Source organism: Heterodontus francisci, chromosome 6, assembly GCF_036365525.1.
Source record: "Heterodontus francisci isolate sHetFra1 chromosome 6, sHetFra1.hap1, whole genome shotgun sequence".
In the NCBI taxonomy this organism is placed as follows: Eukaryota; Metazoa; Chordata; class Chondrichthyes; order Heterodontiformes; family Heterodontidae; genus Heterodontus; species Heterodontus francisci.
The window spans coordinates 48,174,790-48,190,627 of record NC_090376.1 but is presented as its reverse complement, the minus strand read 5'-3'; the positions used below and the strand labels follow the sequence as shown (position 1 = coordinate 48,190,627).

Below are 15,838 nucleotides of genomic sequence, written 5' to 3'. Positions count from 1 at the left end.
AATGGCCTCTACATCTGTGTAAACATGCTGTCCTTGCTTCACTAATCAGAGAGACAAGGGTACGACTGCAGGAGGGACAGGATGCCATAAACTATGAGAGATGCCAGCTTTAAGGCTGGGGAGGAGACGGCAGGGAGATGATTAGTGGGGCAATGCAATCCAGTTTATTGATCAAGCTGCAGACTTGGAATGTGTTGGGGGGTAGTGTGAACAAATGAGTAATGATAATTGAATCCTATGAATGTGAGTTTTAAATTCTATTTCACTGAGAAGCTGTTTGGGTGACCAGAGACCTTCTCCCTTGCACCGTGCTTGAATAAACCTTTATTTACTTTAATCTTGTGGACTTGAGAGTGGTTAATTTCCCCACAACACTGTAATTTAGAAAAAAGTTCATAAATTTTAATCTGGCCAACAAACACCAGTTGTAATAAAAACAAGAAATGCTGGAACCACTCAGCAGGTCTGGCAGCATCTGTGGAAAGAGAAGCAGAGTTAACGTTTCGGGTCAGTGACCCTTCATCGTAATGTTGCACTCCACGTTTCAACTCTCATTTCATATCTTTTTGCTAAATGTGAATTGAAATATAGGCTACAAATTGGTGATGTTGACAGTTATTCAACATTTTAAATGCAGGAATTTCCTCCCACTACTCCATTTTTTGTCAACGAAGGAAAATTCTGTGTTCAGTGTTGTAATGATCTGTTAAAATGTTGTTTTTTGGAGTATGAGTGCAGTTCTTGTGGAAACTAAGGGTCTCGAAGGAAATTAGACCAAATTTCCAAGCATTGGGTCCTGCAATGAGCAGTTTTGAGTCTCCCACTTAGTAAGGGTCGTCAGAAACAGGTGTGTGTTGGCAACCAGGTTGGAATTTTGCACCTTCAGACCTGCAGCAATATCTGTACTTTGAGGATGTTCCTGGATGGTTTGTGTTGACGACATACTTCATACGTCAGCTGCATGGCCTGAATTATGACACGCAGCTCCTGTTCATTAATTTGTTAGACATCCATGCATCCTTGCAGGAGCTGCCTATCTTTGGGCAGCAGCCATCCCATGGGAGCTGCTGCTTAGGAATCTGCACTTCACGTGGTTGGCTTCGGCGAAACACAGCTGACTGAGACAACAGCCCTGGCTGCCAAGGTAACCAGAGTCAGGGAGATACTGGATGATGGAGGATGAGATTGGATAGCTACATTGGTATTGGCAGAACTGATGTCCTGGTGTTTCATCCAGCCAGCCGGCAATGCCATCAAGGCGCTGAAAGTCGCGCTTGACCATGACTCCACTAGGGTGTATAGAGGAGGCTCTAGAGTGTGAAGCGATCTTGTCTGAGATGAGTCTCAAACAGATGGGATTTCTCATTTGCACAAGGCCCTGAAATCTCCCTCGGAAGTCTATGCCTCATAACCTGAGCTATCTCTCAGAAATTTCCTCTATGCCATTCCATCCTTGAACCCTCTGTCCTTGCAAACTACTGTCACATCTCCAACCTCCCATTCCTCTCCAGGGTCCTTGAATGTGCAGGCACCTCTGAAATCCATGCCCAACTTTCCCAGAATTCCATGTTTGAATTCCTCCAATCAGGTTTCCACCTCTGCCCAGTACTAAAATGGCCCTTTTCAGATCTGAAAGTATAACATTAGGTTCCACATATACGCTGACGACACCCAACTTTACATCACCACCACCTCCCTTGACCCCTCTCTACTGTCTCAAATTTGTCACTGCTTGTCCAATATCCTGTACTGGATGAGGAGAGATTTCCTCCAACTAATTATTGTGAAGAGTGAAGATAAATTCTGTTCCCTAGCCACTGACTCCATCCCTCTCCCTGGCAACTGTCAGAGACTGAACCAGACCGCTCGCAACCTTGGTGTCCTATTTGACCCTGAGATGAGTTTCCAACTGCATATCTACACCATCATCAAGACAGCTTACTTTCACCTCCAGAACATTGCCTGACTCTGCCCCATCTCAGCTCATTTGCTGTTGAAACCCTCAACCATGCCTCTTGTTACATCTAAACTTGACTATCCCGATACTCTCCTGGCCAACCTCTCATTTTCCACCCTCCGTAGACTTGAGCACATGCAAAACACTATTGCCTTTATCCTAACTTGCACCAAGTTCCATTCACCCCCGCCAGCCCTGTGCTTGCTAACCTACATTAGCTCCTAGCCAGGCAACACTTTAATTTTAAAATTCTCATCTGTGTTTTCAAATCTCTCCATGGCCTCTCTGTAACCTCCTCCACCCCAACAACCCTCTGAGATATTTGCACTCCTTCAACTTTGTCCTCTTGCGCATCCCCAATTTTAATTGCTCCTCCATCAGCATCCATGCTTTCAGCTGCCTATGTCCTAAGCTCTGGAATTCCCTCCCTAAACCTCTCTCTCCTCTCTACCTCTCTTTCTCCTCCTTTACGAGACTCAGTAAAACCTACTTCTTTGACCAAACTTTTGGTCATCTGTCCTAACATCGGCTCATATGGCTCAGGATCAAATTTTATTTTATAGCCTTCCTGTAAGGCACTATATAAATGCAAGTTGATAGTGTTGCATGGAGGGGTTTCATGTTGGGGTGCTCCTATAAACTCTTCACTTCCTCACCATCATCTTCTGTCTGGATACAGCTATCTTGCCATCTGACAGAGATGATGGTCCCCTGTGGAGAGCTCTCTATGTGGAAATCCTCCCCGTTCCATTAGGGATCTGCGCGGAGAGTGTTGCATGGAGCAGTGCCATCCAATAGATTTTTAAGTCAATTCATGGACCCCTAGGACGCCTGTAATTTCCGTGGCCTTGATGATACCTTGTTCCACATTCACACAGATTGTGTGAGGTTGCAGCCCATGTTCTGTTATTTGAAGGAGCCGTTCCTCAATTTGTGGCTGCAATTCAGTCCCACCTTCCTGATCTTTGACAATCGGTGCCAGGGGGTGGGTGTGGTGTTGGGGGAGTGGCAGACAAGTCAGAGTGCCTTCTCATGGGTCTGTTCTTGAGTCTTGCAAAGTAGCTATGAACAGATTCAGCTTAGGCACGGCCCATGGGGATGACCGCTCTGGGTGCCTGCCTCTCCTCATTGGCTATGTCCCCGCCAGGGTGTCCTCAGAAAAGGAGCATGCGGAGTCTGCCAGTACGCTTGAGGCCTTCCATGACTGATGGATACTACAGCGCATTGTTGACAAAGAAAATATTATTTTCATTTGATGTTTCCTTTATTTTTAAATTGAGTGTTTATTGTTTTGTGCCCCTTTTAAAGAAAGCTTCTGTTAGATTAACTTTATTTTGATTGATAACTTCTAGGGCAACCCAATGTCATCATGATTGGCCAATAAGAAGAGAAGACCAAATTTCCAAACATTGGTCCATTGGTGCAGTTCTGCTTCCCACTTAGGGAGGGCAGTCAGTCATTGGACTGCATTCGCACCCAGATTACAACTTGTTACTTTCAGACCCTGCAGCGATACCTGCACATCGAGGGCCCTCCTAGGTGGTGTACGCTGGTGACCTATTCTTCCACCAGCTGCATGGTTGAATTATGACATGAAGGTACTGTTCATTAAGTTGCTCAACATCCACATGTCCTTGTAGGAGTTGCCCATCTTTTACCAGGATCTGATTAGGGTCTGGAAAATGTTTGCCTCCAGCTGCAGCTCTGCCTCATTTGAGGTAGTGGCTATCCTACCCGAACTGCTGTTTAGGAATCTACACCTCTGCGTAGTTGACTTCGGCCAGTCGACAAATGGCTGGCAGACAAGAGGGCCAAGGTAACAGGAGTTAGGGATATACTGAATGGCAGAGGAGCAGGCTGGATGACCTGAGGAACATTGGCAGAAAAAGATCCCAGTGCTACGTCTGGTCTGTGACCAAAGTGATCCAGGTGCTAAAAGTTGCCCTCGGCCCTAACTCCACTAGGTGTGTTGAGAAGCCTCAAGCATGTGAGCAATCCCATCTGAATGGAGGTCCGCTCAGACAGAGTTTCTCATTGGTGTGAGGCTCTGAACATCCATTTGGGGCCTGTGCTGCACAACTTGAGCCATCCCGTAGAAATTCCCTCTGCCATTCTACTCTGCGGAGCGGTTTCCTGTATGGGCTGCTCTTGCACACTCTCCACTTCCTCACATTCATTTTCCATCTGGACACAGGTGTCCCCATGGAGGGCTCTCTACGTGGAAGTCCATCCCTTCATTATTAGGAATCTAGGCTGGAGATTGTTTCAAGGTGCAGTGCCAGCAAATCATGTATTAAGTCACCACAGGCTCCCAGGCCGCTTTTAATATTTGTGGTCTGGATGAATCCGTATTCCATGTATGCACAGAGTGCGAGCGATTGCAGACCCTTAATTTCTGGCTGCACTTCAGTCCCATGCTCCCAATCTATGGTTACATGTTATGGCATGGTGGGGTGGGCAGGTTGGATGGGGGGAGTCGAGCAAGTCAGAGAACCTCCTTGTGAGTCTGCTTCTGGGTCTGGACAAGGTTTCTATCCACAGGTCCAACTTAGACATGGCCCATGGGATGGTTGCTTTGTCTTTCTGCCTCTCATCTGTGGTTATGTCCACACCATGGTGGCCTTAGAAAATGAGCATACCACATCTGTCAGCATGCTTCAGGCCTTCTGTGACCGATGTGCATTGTTGTTAACATATTAGCTTATCCAATTTGATAAGTTTTCTTTGGTTTTTATGATTTAGTTTTCTATTAGTTGTGCCTTTTTAAAAGGGGGCATTTTTATTGGTTTATTTTTTAATTGTGTTTTAATTGAGCAACCCAGTGTCTCCTTATTGGTCAATTAAAAGAGTAGACCAAATTACCACAGCTGAATAAACTCTGTTAGTGAGGCAGCATTGAATATGCGCTTATTCTACAACTTACACTAGTAGTCTGCACAAGTGGTACTCAGCACTCCAAATAATTAGCAATAAGGAAATAAACCAACTCTTTAGGGACTGTCTTAAAAGTTCTCATTCCAAGCTAAATGTATTGTGTAAACTCTCCCTTCAGTTTAGGATTGTGAAGATTTGGCTCTCTTATGAAGTGTGTCCCAAATATTTACCTTTCCATAAACTTTACATTTTTATTACAGAAAATGGAGGATAATTGTAGAATTGTGTACTATTTGTCTGATCCGTTTTCAGAAAACTTCCATACAAGTAGAAATTGAGGGCCCCAATGATGATGAATTTTAATTTTCTTCTACCCTTTCTTGGCTTGTCTCCAATTTTCTTTCTTTGTCCTCTTGCTTACTCGAGTATAATTAGATGTAAAACTGGCAGAATTAAGTTACACTACTAACTGGGCCTGGCACTGATTTAGTGTCAAATAAATTCTGCACATAAACATTTGGAAACATTCAGAGTTTCTCTCCTTGGGTAACTAATCTTTAAAGGTAGGAGAAAAAATCATAAGGAGCAGACCATTCTGCCCATATTAATACATCCATCTAGAAAAAACATCTATCATGGCAATTGCAACACTTAAAAAAAAAGCACTATTATTTAAATAGCACTTTTCATGACATCAGGATGAGAGATAAATATTGGCCAGGACACCAGCAAGAACACCTCTTCTCTTCTTGGAATAGTGACATGGGAACCTATACATCCACTTAAGACAGTAAATAGGGCCTAGGTTTAATGTCTCATCTGTAAGTTGGACCCTCCAACAATGCAGCACTCCCTCAAAAGTGCACTTAATTGTCAGCCTAGACTATATCTAGTCATTTCTTAAATAAATCCAGCAGTTTTGCTTTCAATAGTTTGCCCAGAAGTCCAGTCCAAGTGTTGATCTTTGTCAGCATGAAGAACTCTCTCCTAAAATTAGTTTTTACTAGTTTGAACCAATGTTCTTAATTTCAGGACCTACCATTTTAATTGAAGTAATATTCCAAGTTTACTGTATCCATATCACTGACTATCTTATGTACCTCTATAAAATCATCACTTATGTGCCCGCTCTTCATGGTGATGCCCAAGCGTCTCCAGTTGTTCCTCATGTCATAGATCCCTGACACCAAGAATCAAACTTTTGGCTTTTGTCTGCATTGCCTCCAGTGCTTGTTTATCTCCCTTGTGTCCAGTGCTTGAATGGCTCCTTTGTGTCTCAGCAAACAGAACCAGGCCAGATCAGGTAAGGACAGCAGACTTCCTTCCTTAAAGGACAATTTGATGATGACTTACATTCTAATGCTTGCTTATGTAGTTCAACATCCTTTTGGCCTGTTGCTTGCTACTTCGCATTGGTTGGCATATTTAGCAATAGAGTCTATTAAGGCTTCCAGGTCTTTTCGATTGCAACACTATTCATGGAGAATGTGTGTGCTTATTTTTCCATCTTATCTGCAGTGCTTCACACTTGTCTCCACTGAAGATAAACTTTTTTTTTAATTTGCCTACATACTTATTTAGTCCAAGTTTTCAGCTAAGTCCATTGCCCCCTTCCCGCTTGGCATTGTCAGCAAACTTGACCACTTTGCACTTAGCTTGTGGATCTATCATTTATGTAAATAAGGAACCGTAGTGGTCCCAACATTGAGCCCAAGAGACCCTACTTTATGCTTTCCTCCCACCGCCCCTCACCACCCTCCATGCCCACCAAACCCAACCTAACCTCTCTGATCAAGTACATGTTGCTTCTGTTCTTTCAACCAGTTTCTTATCCACTCCCAGGTGTTTCATAAAGGATTTCTACCAGGTTGTTAAGTACACCTTAGCAGAATTGTTGTCTCTCCTCTCGAGCAAACAGGAGAGTGAGTCTGAATCAACTAGGAAGTGGAGAGGAAAATAACATGCAGACCAAACATAGTTTTTGAAGCCCCCAAAACAGCTTACAAAAAAAGGAAAGGGACAGCAGCCGAAATTTTTTTTAGAAGTATACGTTTGCGAGCTAATTGTGAAATTTGGAGATAACCCCTTACAGTGCAGTGCCGGAGAATGCGCTGGGGAGCTGCTGTGGTACAAATACGGGGTAGCCCAGGGAGAGCGGTTTTTTTTTATTGGTGACATACTAGTATATTCTGCGTTGAAGTTAGTGGATTGCTAACAACATAGACGAAAATGACGGAACATATCCCAATTATTGACTATGTGTTAATATATGAGCTTGAGGCAGGACGCAGTGACCCTTTCGCCAAACAGAGGATGGCGTTTCTGAGCCAGGTGAAGAAGGTCGGGTTGCATTTAAACATCAATATAACCCAAGAGGAGTGGAATAAAGAAGCGAAAACTGAACAGAAAGTAGCCGCAGACAAGTATCGTATTATTAAAATCTATGCACCCTTTGAGCTGTTGAGTCAAACAGCTGAGAGGATGAAATTGAAGATGCCTTTGGCTGAGGTAAGGTTGTACTGACCATTAGTGACTGAAAGATTTGATGTAATGGACTAGGGGTTTCTGATTGTAACCTTATCTCCCGTTTTAACTATTATTTTAACAACTAGGACGCAGTTATAGGTTAAATATCACTTGTTAGAAATGTGTTCTTTTGATGGAGGAAACCGGCTCTTGTTGAACAATATGCTGAAGCTGGACTGCTTTTAAACTATTGCTAAGTTTTTGGTTTACAGTAAATCTTCATAGATTGAAGGTATTCGGTATTTTTTTAAATGAGTGAGAAATGATGAGAAACATATTGAGTGACCGATTATATTGCATGGAAATACTAACGCTATAACATACTGCGGATACTGGCAATTTGAAATAAAACAAAATGCTGAAAATGTTCAGGTCGGGTAGCATCTGTGGTGAGAGAAATAAAGAAAGATAATGTTTTAGGTTGATAACTTTTCTCAACATTTTTTTTGAGAAAAAGGTCAAGAGGTCATCAACCTAAAACATTAACTTTGTTTCTCTCCACAGATGCTGTCTGATCTGCTCAGCGTTTTTAATGTGTTCTGCTTTTACTAATGCTGAAACATTGTTACAGTTTTATTGTCTATCAGCCCTTCAACACGTTATATAGCCCAACTTTTCTCTGGGGCATCTTGATCTCCCAACATAAAGTGTAAGCATCAGATTGGGGATATTAAATTTGTGCCTAACTTGGGTGAGTATTGGGCTGGATCCCAGTGCCACTGATTTGGATGTAAAGTGAAAGCTGCCTGTTTTATGGTGGTTAGCTTATTCTGAAGCTACTGGGTAAACCGAAACAAGCAGGCATGAAATATATAATACATGACTTTGAGCCCCCAGTGCACCCTAACCAAGCTCCTGGGTGTGGGAAGCTGCACCCTCTTTTATAATAGATGATGCTGCCTGTCTTACTACAAAAACTTTGAAGTCTGGATTTGAAAACAAATGTACAGAAAGCACTGCAGAGACAATTGGCACCAAGAATGGCTTCTGTAATATGTTTCCTGATAATGAAATAGATAATTAAGTACCTAGATGTGTAAACAATTATTTTCAAAAATAAGGTCCTCCCCTCCAAGTTTTTTTTAGTCTTTTTTTATATAAAAATCATTTTACTGTAACCTGGTTCTCTAGCCTAGGAACAGGATTACCTGCTTCAAACTTCTGTTTAGATCACCTGTGACTGGAGGTGCTTGCACAAATCTAGTGACCCTCTAATCTATAGCTTATAACGCCTTGACATCCCACCCACCCACTTCAATTCAGACACTTGACTTTTACTTACCATAGAAGTTTTGCAATACTGGAAGGGAGGCCATTTGGTCAATGTTTGCCAGCTCTGTATGCCAGACAGGAGACAGTCTGTGCATTAGAATTTAGATGTATGTAAGCTTTGACCAGCTATAAGCCATGTATCACATTGGGGAAATGTTGGTTTAGCAGCAGACTGTAGTATTAAAACTTTTTTCACAGCAAATGTGAAGATTGCTTGAGCAATTCAAAACAAACCACATTGCCATGCTTTCTTTACCCATAGCCCTGTATTTTCTTCTGTATTGAAAAATATATACAATTTTCCCTTAAAAGAAGCAATGTGCTCTGCCACAGATAGTCCTTATGGCAAAGCTTTCCATGCTCCAACAACCCTTTTGAGTAAAGAAGTTTCACTCAACTTCTCTCCTCTGAGTTACTGTTTTAAGTTGATTATGTAAGGAAAACCTTCACAAATGTAAAAACCTCAATTGAATTGTCTCTTGGCCTATGTTCCGCTGCAAAAAGTCCTAACTTAAAGAATGCAAAGTCTGTCTGGTCAATACTGCAACTACAAGTCTCCCTTCTAGTAACTGTAGTTTCAAATTTCTGAAATCCAGGCTATATAAACTGTAGGCTTTAATATTGTTATAGCATGCACAAAACCACAGACAGGAGTCTGACCGAACATCATTAATCTTGTTTGTATTCTTCAACTAACTATAGAAGTCATAAATGCTTTTTGATGCACTTTTAAGGAGTTGTGCATTTGTACTATAAGGTGTCTCCAACTTTCATTTTTATATATTGCCCTTAATGTAATATGTTTCAAGACACTTAACAGGAGTGTTCTAAAACATAATTTGACACCAAGCCATGTGAGATGTCGAGGCAGATGACCAAAAAGCTTGGTGAAAAGAGGTAGGCTTTCAGGAGCAGAGGGAATTCCAGAACTTGAGGCCTTGGCAGCTGAAGGTATGGTCACCAATAGTGTAGCAATTAAAATCCAAGATGCTCAAGAAGCCAGAATTAAAGCAGTGCAGATATGCAGTTTGTGGGATTGGAGGAGATTGATTGTATAGATAGGGGGTGGTAAGGCATATAAAGAACAAAGAAAATTTCAGCACAGGAACAGGCCCTTCGGCCCTCCAAGCCTACGCCGATCCAAATCCTCTATCTAAACCTGTCGCCTATTTTCTAAGGGTCTGTATCTCTTTACTTCCTGCCCATTCATGTATCTGTCTAGATACATCTTAAAAGACACTATCGTGCCCGCGTCTACCACCTCCGCTGGCAATGCGTTCCAGGCACCCACCACCCTCTGCGTAAAGAACTTTCCACGCATATCCCCCCTAAACTTTTCCCCTTTCACTTTGAACTCGTGTCCCCTAGTAATTGAATCCCCCACTCTGGGGGGGGGGGGGGGGCGTGGAAAAGCTTCCTGCTATCCACCCTGTCTTTCCCCCTCATGATTTTGTACACCTCAATATGAAAACAAGGATGAGAATTTTAAAATCAAGTCCTTGACTTCCAGTTAAGCAATGTAGGTCAGTGACCATAGGACATCTCCAACATCACCAGCTGAGTGGGATTGTGCTCAGCTGCTTTCATTCTTGTCTTTCTAATAGCTAGAAAAATAACCTGCAATGCCTTCTCTTTCTGCTCTAGCAGCATTACCTCTGGAGAACAATCCCAGCTTCTCCAACCTAACCTTATAGCTAAAATCCCTTGTTGTGGGACAACTCAATCACCACATGAGACTCTGGAATAGGTTTCGATCGTTTATTCTAGTGTACGTGGGGAGAGATTATCTCGGGCAGTCCAAACTAGCACTCTGATTTTGTTTTTAATTCAAAGTTGCCAGTTTATGTATGTTTCCTGTCACACAATATGGTTATACAATGAGTAGTTCTTCATGTAGCTGTCTGATTAATCAGTTTTGTCTTTATCACATTAGCTAGACCTTCCATGACCTGTTGATTGTGCAGTCTGGGTTGCATTCTGGTTTCAATCACTCCTAACCTTGCCCCTAGCAGCTTGCTTGTTTATTTCTCATCTTACCTGTTGTATATTCTGCTGAATTGCCTTTCTAACTCTCATGTTATTTCTTCTTAACCCCTTCACCCTCATCCCTGGAACCATTCTGGCAAATCTCCTCTGCACCCTCTCAAGGACCTTCACATCCTTCTTGAAGTGTGGTGACCAGAACTGAATGCAATACTCTAGTTGTGACCTAACCAGAGCTTTTATAAAGGTTGAGCATAACTTCCCTGCTTTTGTACTCTATACCTCCCTATTTATGAAGCCCAAGATCCCAATGGCTTTTCTAATTATATACTGTCTGTCCTGCCACCTTCAAAAATTGATGTACTTGGACCCCAGGTGCTTCTGTCCCTGCACACCCTTTGAAACTGTGCCATTAACTTACATTTTCTCTCCCTAACTCTTCTGCCAAAATGCAGTGGTCCTAGGTCTGACCCTTGGAACATTACTATCTACCATCCTCCATTCTGAAAAACATCCATTTAGCATGACTTGCTGTTTCTCTCTTTAAGCCAATTTTGTTTTCACATATCCAGTTGGACACTGACCCTCCTTTGAGTCTCAGTTTTGTTAACCAGTCTTTGACAAAGTACCATATAAAACACTTTCTTAAAATCCATATAGACTATAGACAACATTCACTGCATTCCCTTCATCAATCTTCTCTATTACTTCGTCAAAAAATTCAATTAGATTAGTCCAGCACGATCTGCCTTTTACAAAGCTGTGCTGGCTCTCCTTAATTAACTCAAACCTCTCCAACTGCCTGACCCTTTTTCTGGTTTATTATTTCCAAAACCTTACCCACCACTGATAAACTGACTGGCTTGTAATTACTAGGAATATCCTTGGACCCTTTCTTGAATAAGGATGTTGCATTTATCACTCTCCAATCGTCTGGTACTGGGGTCTGCAACCTGCAGCTCATTAACATCTCCTTTGCAGCTTCCAACCTTTACCAGTTGGATAATGTTAACAAGAAGCCAAAAAAGTCAGAAAAGTGCTTTTTTTTTATTGTGTGGATAAAATGCTAATCATAATGCACTTTATGCTTTCAAATGATTTTAACAGAACATCAGTGCTCTAAACCTATGTGAATGGTATAGCTACACTATGGTTATAGGTCATGCCTTTGGTTCGAAGAACAGCTTTTATGGTTGTGACCATTGTTTCTAATATGGCTGACATCAATTATTCTGAATGTGCTATTGGAAGCTATTTTTAATCACAAGAATCAATAGCTGAAAAAAATTCTTAATTTTACGTATCTTAAGTTTCAAGTTTGTTTTAAAGATGACTTTACTGACCATTATAATAGTCAAACATGATAATTCAGAGTTGGGTCTCGGAGTCATAGTGTTATACAGCACAGAAACAGGCCCTTCAGCCCATCATGTCTGTGCCAGCCATCAAGCACCTATCTATTCGAATCCCATTTTCCAGCACTTGGCCCATATGCTATAGTGTTTGAAGTGTTCATCTAAATACTACTTCAATGTTGAGGGTTCCTGCCTCTACCACCCCTTCAGATAGTGTTCCAGATTCCAACCTACCTCTGGGTGAAATTTTTTTTTTCCACAAATCCCTTCTAAACTTCCTGCCCCTTACCTTAAATCTATGCCCCCTGGTTATTGATTCCTCCGCTAAGGGAAAAAGTTTCTATTATCCTATCAATGCCCCTCATAATTTCGTATACCTCAATGATGTCCTCCCTCAGCCTTCTCTGTTTTAAGGAAAACAGCCCGAGCCTTTTCAGTTTCTCTTCATAGCTGAAATGCTCCAGCCTAGGCAACATCCTGGTGAAATTCCTCTGCACCCTCTCCAGTGCAATCACATCCTTCCTATAGTGTGGTGACCAGAACTGTACACAGTACTCCAGCTGTTGCCTTACTGGCATTTTTATACAGCTCCATCATAACCTCCCTGCTCTTATATTCTATGTCTTGGCTGATAAAGGCAAGTATCCCATATGCCTTCCTAACCACCTTATCTACCTGTGCTGCTGCCTTCAGTGATTGATGGACAAGTACACCAAGGTCCCTCTGATCCTCTACATTCTAGGGTTCCACCATACATTGAATATTCCCTTGCCTGGTTTGTCCTCCCAAAATGCATCACCTTACACTTCTCAGGATTAAATTCCATTTGCCACTGCTCCACCCATCTTATCAGCCCATCTATATTGTCCTGTAATCTAAGGCTTTCCTCCTCACTACTTACGACACCACCAATTTTCATGTCCTCTGCAAACTTACTGATCATACCTCCTATATTCACTGAATCATTAATGTCTATTAATTTGTTTTTTCTATTGATTCATAAATTCAATGCATGCATTAACATCCTTGCCAAATTCCAGCACTTAGCACTGTCGCTAGAATGCTTGCTACCCACCAAAACCTTAACTGGAAACACTGCCAGCATTGATGAGTTTAGTGACTTACAAGCTTCAATCATCTATGAAGCGGCAGAAGCATAATTTTTGTAAAGACAAAACCTGCAACAAGGTTTGAGACCTACACAGCAGGGATGATGTCATTGATGCAAAAAACAAAACCTACACAATGCACAACATTAAACCCAACAAAGACCTTGCATGACCTGAAAGTAGCCAAGACAACCAGGCAAAGGAGAGGGAGATACTGCGCAAACAAATACAGGATCAGCTGATGTCAAAAAATCCAAACTACATGTGACAAAGAAAATCTATGAGCTATGTACTAAGGGATCACAAGGGTGCTTAGCCCTGCCATCACCAAAGTTGCTCACTGAAGTTGGCAGATGGTGAAGTACACAGTAAACAATGCCCTGCTGGGCTGAACGCTACTGAGTTGGATATCTCCCAGTCTGTGCTTGATGCTTTCCCACAACTTCCTGTCATGATTGAGTTGGATCAAGAACCCTCATCTCTGGAGCATGAAGGCCATAGACTGCTGAGCAAACAGCAAGGCATGCAGCAAGGACAGAATTGCAGCTGAACTGCTCAAGCACAGAAAGACCCATCTATTGCCACTCCTTTTTATGACCACCTTCTCTGCTGGAAAGTAGGTTCTGTTCCACAGGAGATGATGCCAAAATCATCCCACTGTACAAAAGCTACAGCAACAGGAGATTGCAACAACTTTGAGCAGGTGACCAAGCAAGTGGATGAGGGTAAACCAGTGGATGTGGTGTACATGGATTTTAGTAAGGCATTTGATAAGGTCCCCCATGGTAGACTTATGGAGAAAGTCAGGAGGCATGGGATAGTGGGGAATGTGGCCAGTTGGATTAAGAATTGGCTAACTGATAGAAGGCAGAGAGTGGTCTTAGATGGTAAATACTCAGCCTGGAGCCCAGTTACCAGTGGCGTGCCGCAGGGATCAGTTCTGGGTCCTCTCCTGTTTGTGATTTTTATTAACGACTTGGATGAGGAAGTCGAAGGGTGGGTCAGTAAATTTGCAGATGATACAAAGGTTGGTGGAGTTGTGGATACCGAGGAGGGCTATTGTCGTCTGCAAAGGGACTTGGATAGGTTGCAGTGCTGGGCTGAAAAGTGGCAGATGGAGTTTAACCCTGAAAAGTGTGAGGTCGTCCATTTTGGAAGGACAAACACGAATGCAAAATACTGGGTTAACGGTAGGGTTCTTGGGCATGTGGAGGAGCAGAGAGACCTTGGGGTCTATGTGCATAGATCGTTGAAAGTTGCAACTCAAGTGGATAGGGCTGTGAAGAAGGCATATGGGGTGTTAGCGTTCATTAGCAGAGGGATTGAATTTAAGAGCCGTGAGGTGATGATGCAGCTGTACAGGACCTTGGTAAGGCCTCATTTGGAGTACTGTGTGCAGTTCTGGTCGCCTCATTTTAGGAAGGATGTGGAAGCCTTGGAGAGGGTGCAGAGGAGATTTACCAGGATGTTGCCTGGAATGGAGAATAAGTCTTACGAGGAAAGGCTGAACATTCTAGGCCTCTTCTCATTAGAACGGAGAAGGATGAGGGGTGACATGATAGAGGTTTATAAGATGATCAGGGGAATAGATAGGGTAGACAGTCAGAAACTTTTTCCCCGGGTGGAGCAAAGCGTTACAAGGGGTCATAAATTTAAGGTGAAGGGTGGGAGATATAAGGGGGATGTCAGGGGAAGGTTCTTTACCCAGAGAGTGGTCGGGGCATGGAATGCCTTGCCTGGGGAAGTTGTTGAGTCAGAAACTTTAGGGACTTTCAAACGGCTTTTAGATAGGTATATGGATAAAGGAGAATGATGGGGTATAGATTAAATTGTCCTTGACAGAGGACAAAGGATCGGCACAACATCGTGGGCCGAAGGGCCTGTTCTGTGCTGTATTTTTCTATGTTCTATGTTCTAACTACAGGGGCATCTCCCTTCTTTGTCACAGGGAAGGCCTTTGCTAGGGTCATACTTAAAAGACTCCATTTACTTGCAGACTGAGTGTACTTAGAAGCACAGTGTGGTTTGTATGCCAGCAGATCCACTGTGGAAATGATCACCTCTGTATGCCAGCCACAAGAGAAGTGTAGAACTTTTGCAGATCTTGCCTAAGGCATTCAAAACTGACGGAGCAGGGCTGTACAAGATTTGTGGGGAGGGGGGGGGGTGGAAATAGTGGCTGTCCACCAAAGCTCCTCTGTCTCGTCTCATCCACTCCTTCCATGACCACATCCACTGAACTGTACAATTTGGCTACACTTCCGACCATTTCGGAGTGAAGAATGGAGTGAAATGGGGTTGTGTCCAGTCCCAACCCTGTTTGCTTGGCAGCATCTCCATGCTCCTGATCTTTGCCTTCCCTGCTGATATGGAAGGAGTCTACTTGCACACTAGGTCAGATGGCAAGCTCTACAATCTCTCAAGGCTGAAAGCGAAGACAAAACAATCAAATGCTGATCAGAGAACTCTTCTATGCTGACGCTGAGCTAGTTGCTTACATGGAAACTCTGCTACAATTTCTCATGGACTGTCTCCCATGCCAGTAACTTGTTCTTGACTAAGCATCAAGACAACCATGATTATGGGACAAGGTGTTGCATCTCTGCTCCTGATCACACTAAAGACACCACTGGAAGTCATTGGCAAATTTTGCTACCTTGGGTCCACACTGACAGACAATCTGTCCTTTGATGCAGAGCTCAATACACAGTAGAGAAAACAGCTACAACCTTTTTTTCTTTTGGCTAACTAGTAAAACACAC

General features: G+C 42.8%; 1 protein-coding gene across 1 annotated transcript in view; it reads left to right on the top strand.

Annotated features, from left to right (window-relative positions):
- Nucleotides 1-7,060: 7,060 nt before the first annotated feature.
- LOC137371291 (anoctamin-7-like) overlaps nt 7,061-15,838 on the top strand; it is a 92,336-nt gene continuing 83,558 nt past the window's right edge. Inside the window, exon 1 of the mRNA XM_068033627.1 lies at nt 7,061-7,339. Coding sequence (XP_067889728.1) covers nt 7,061-7,339 — 279 coding nt within the window. The remainder of the gene's footprint in view (nt 7,340-15,838) is intronic.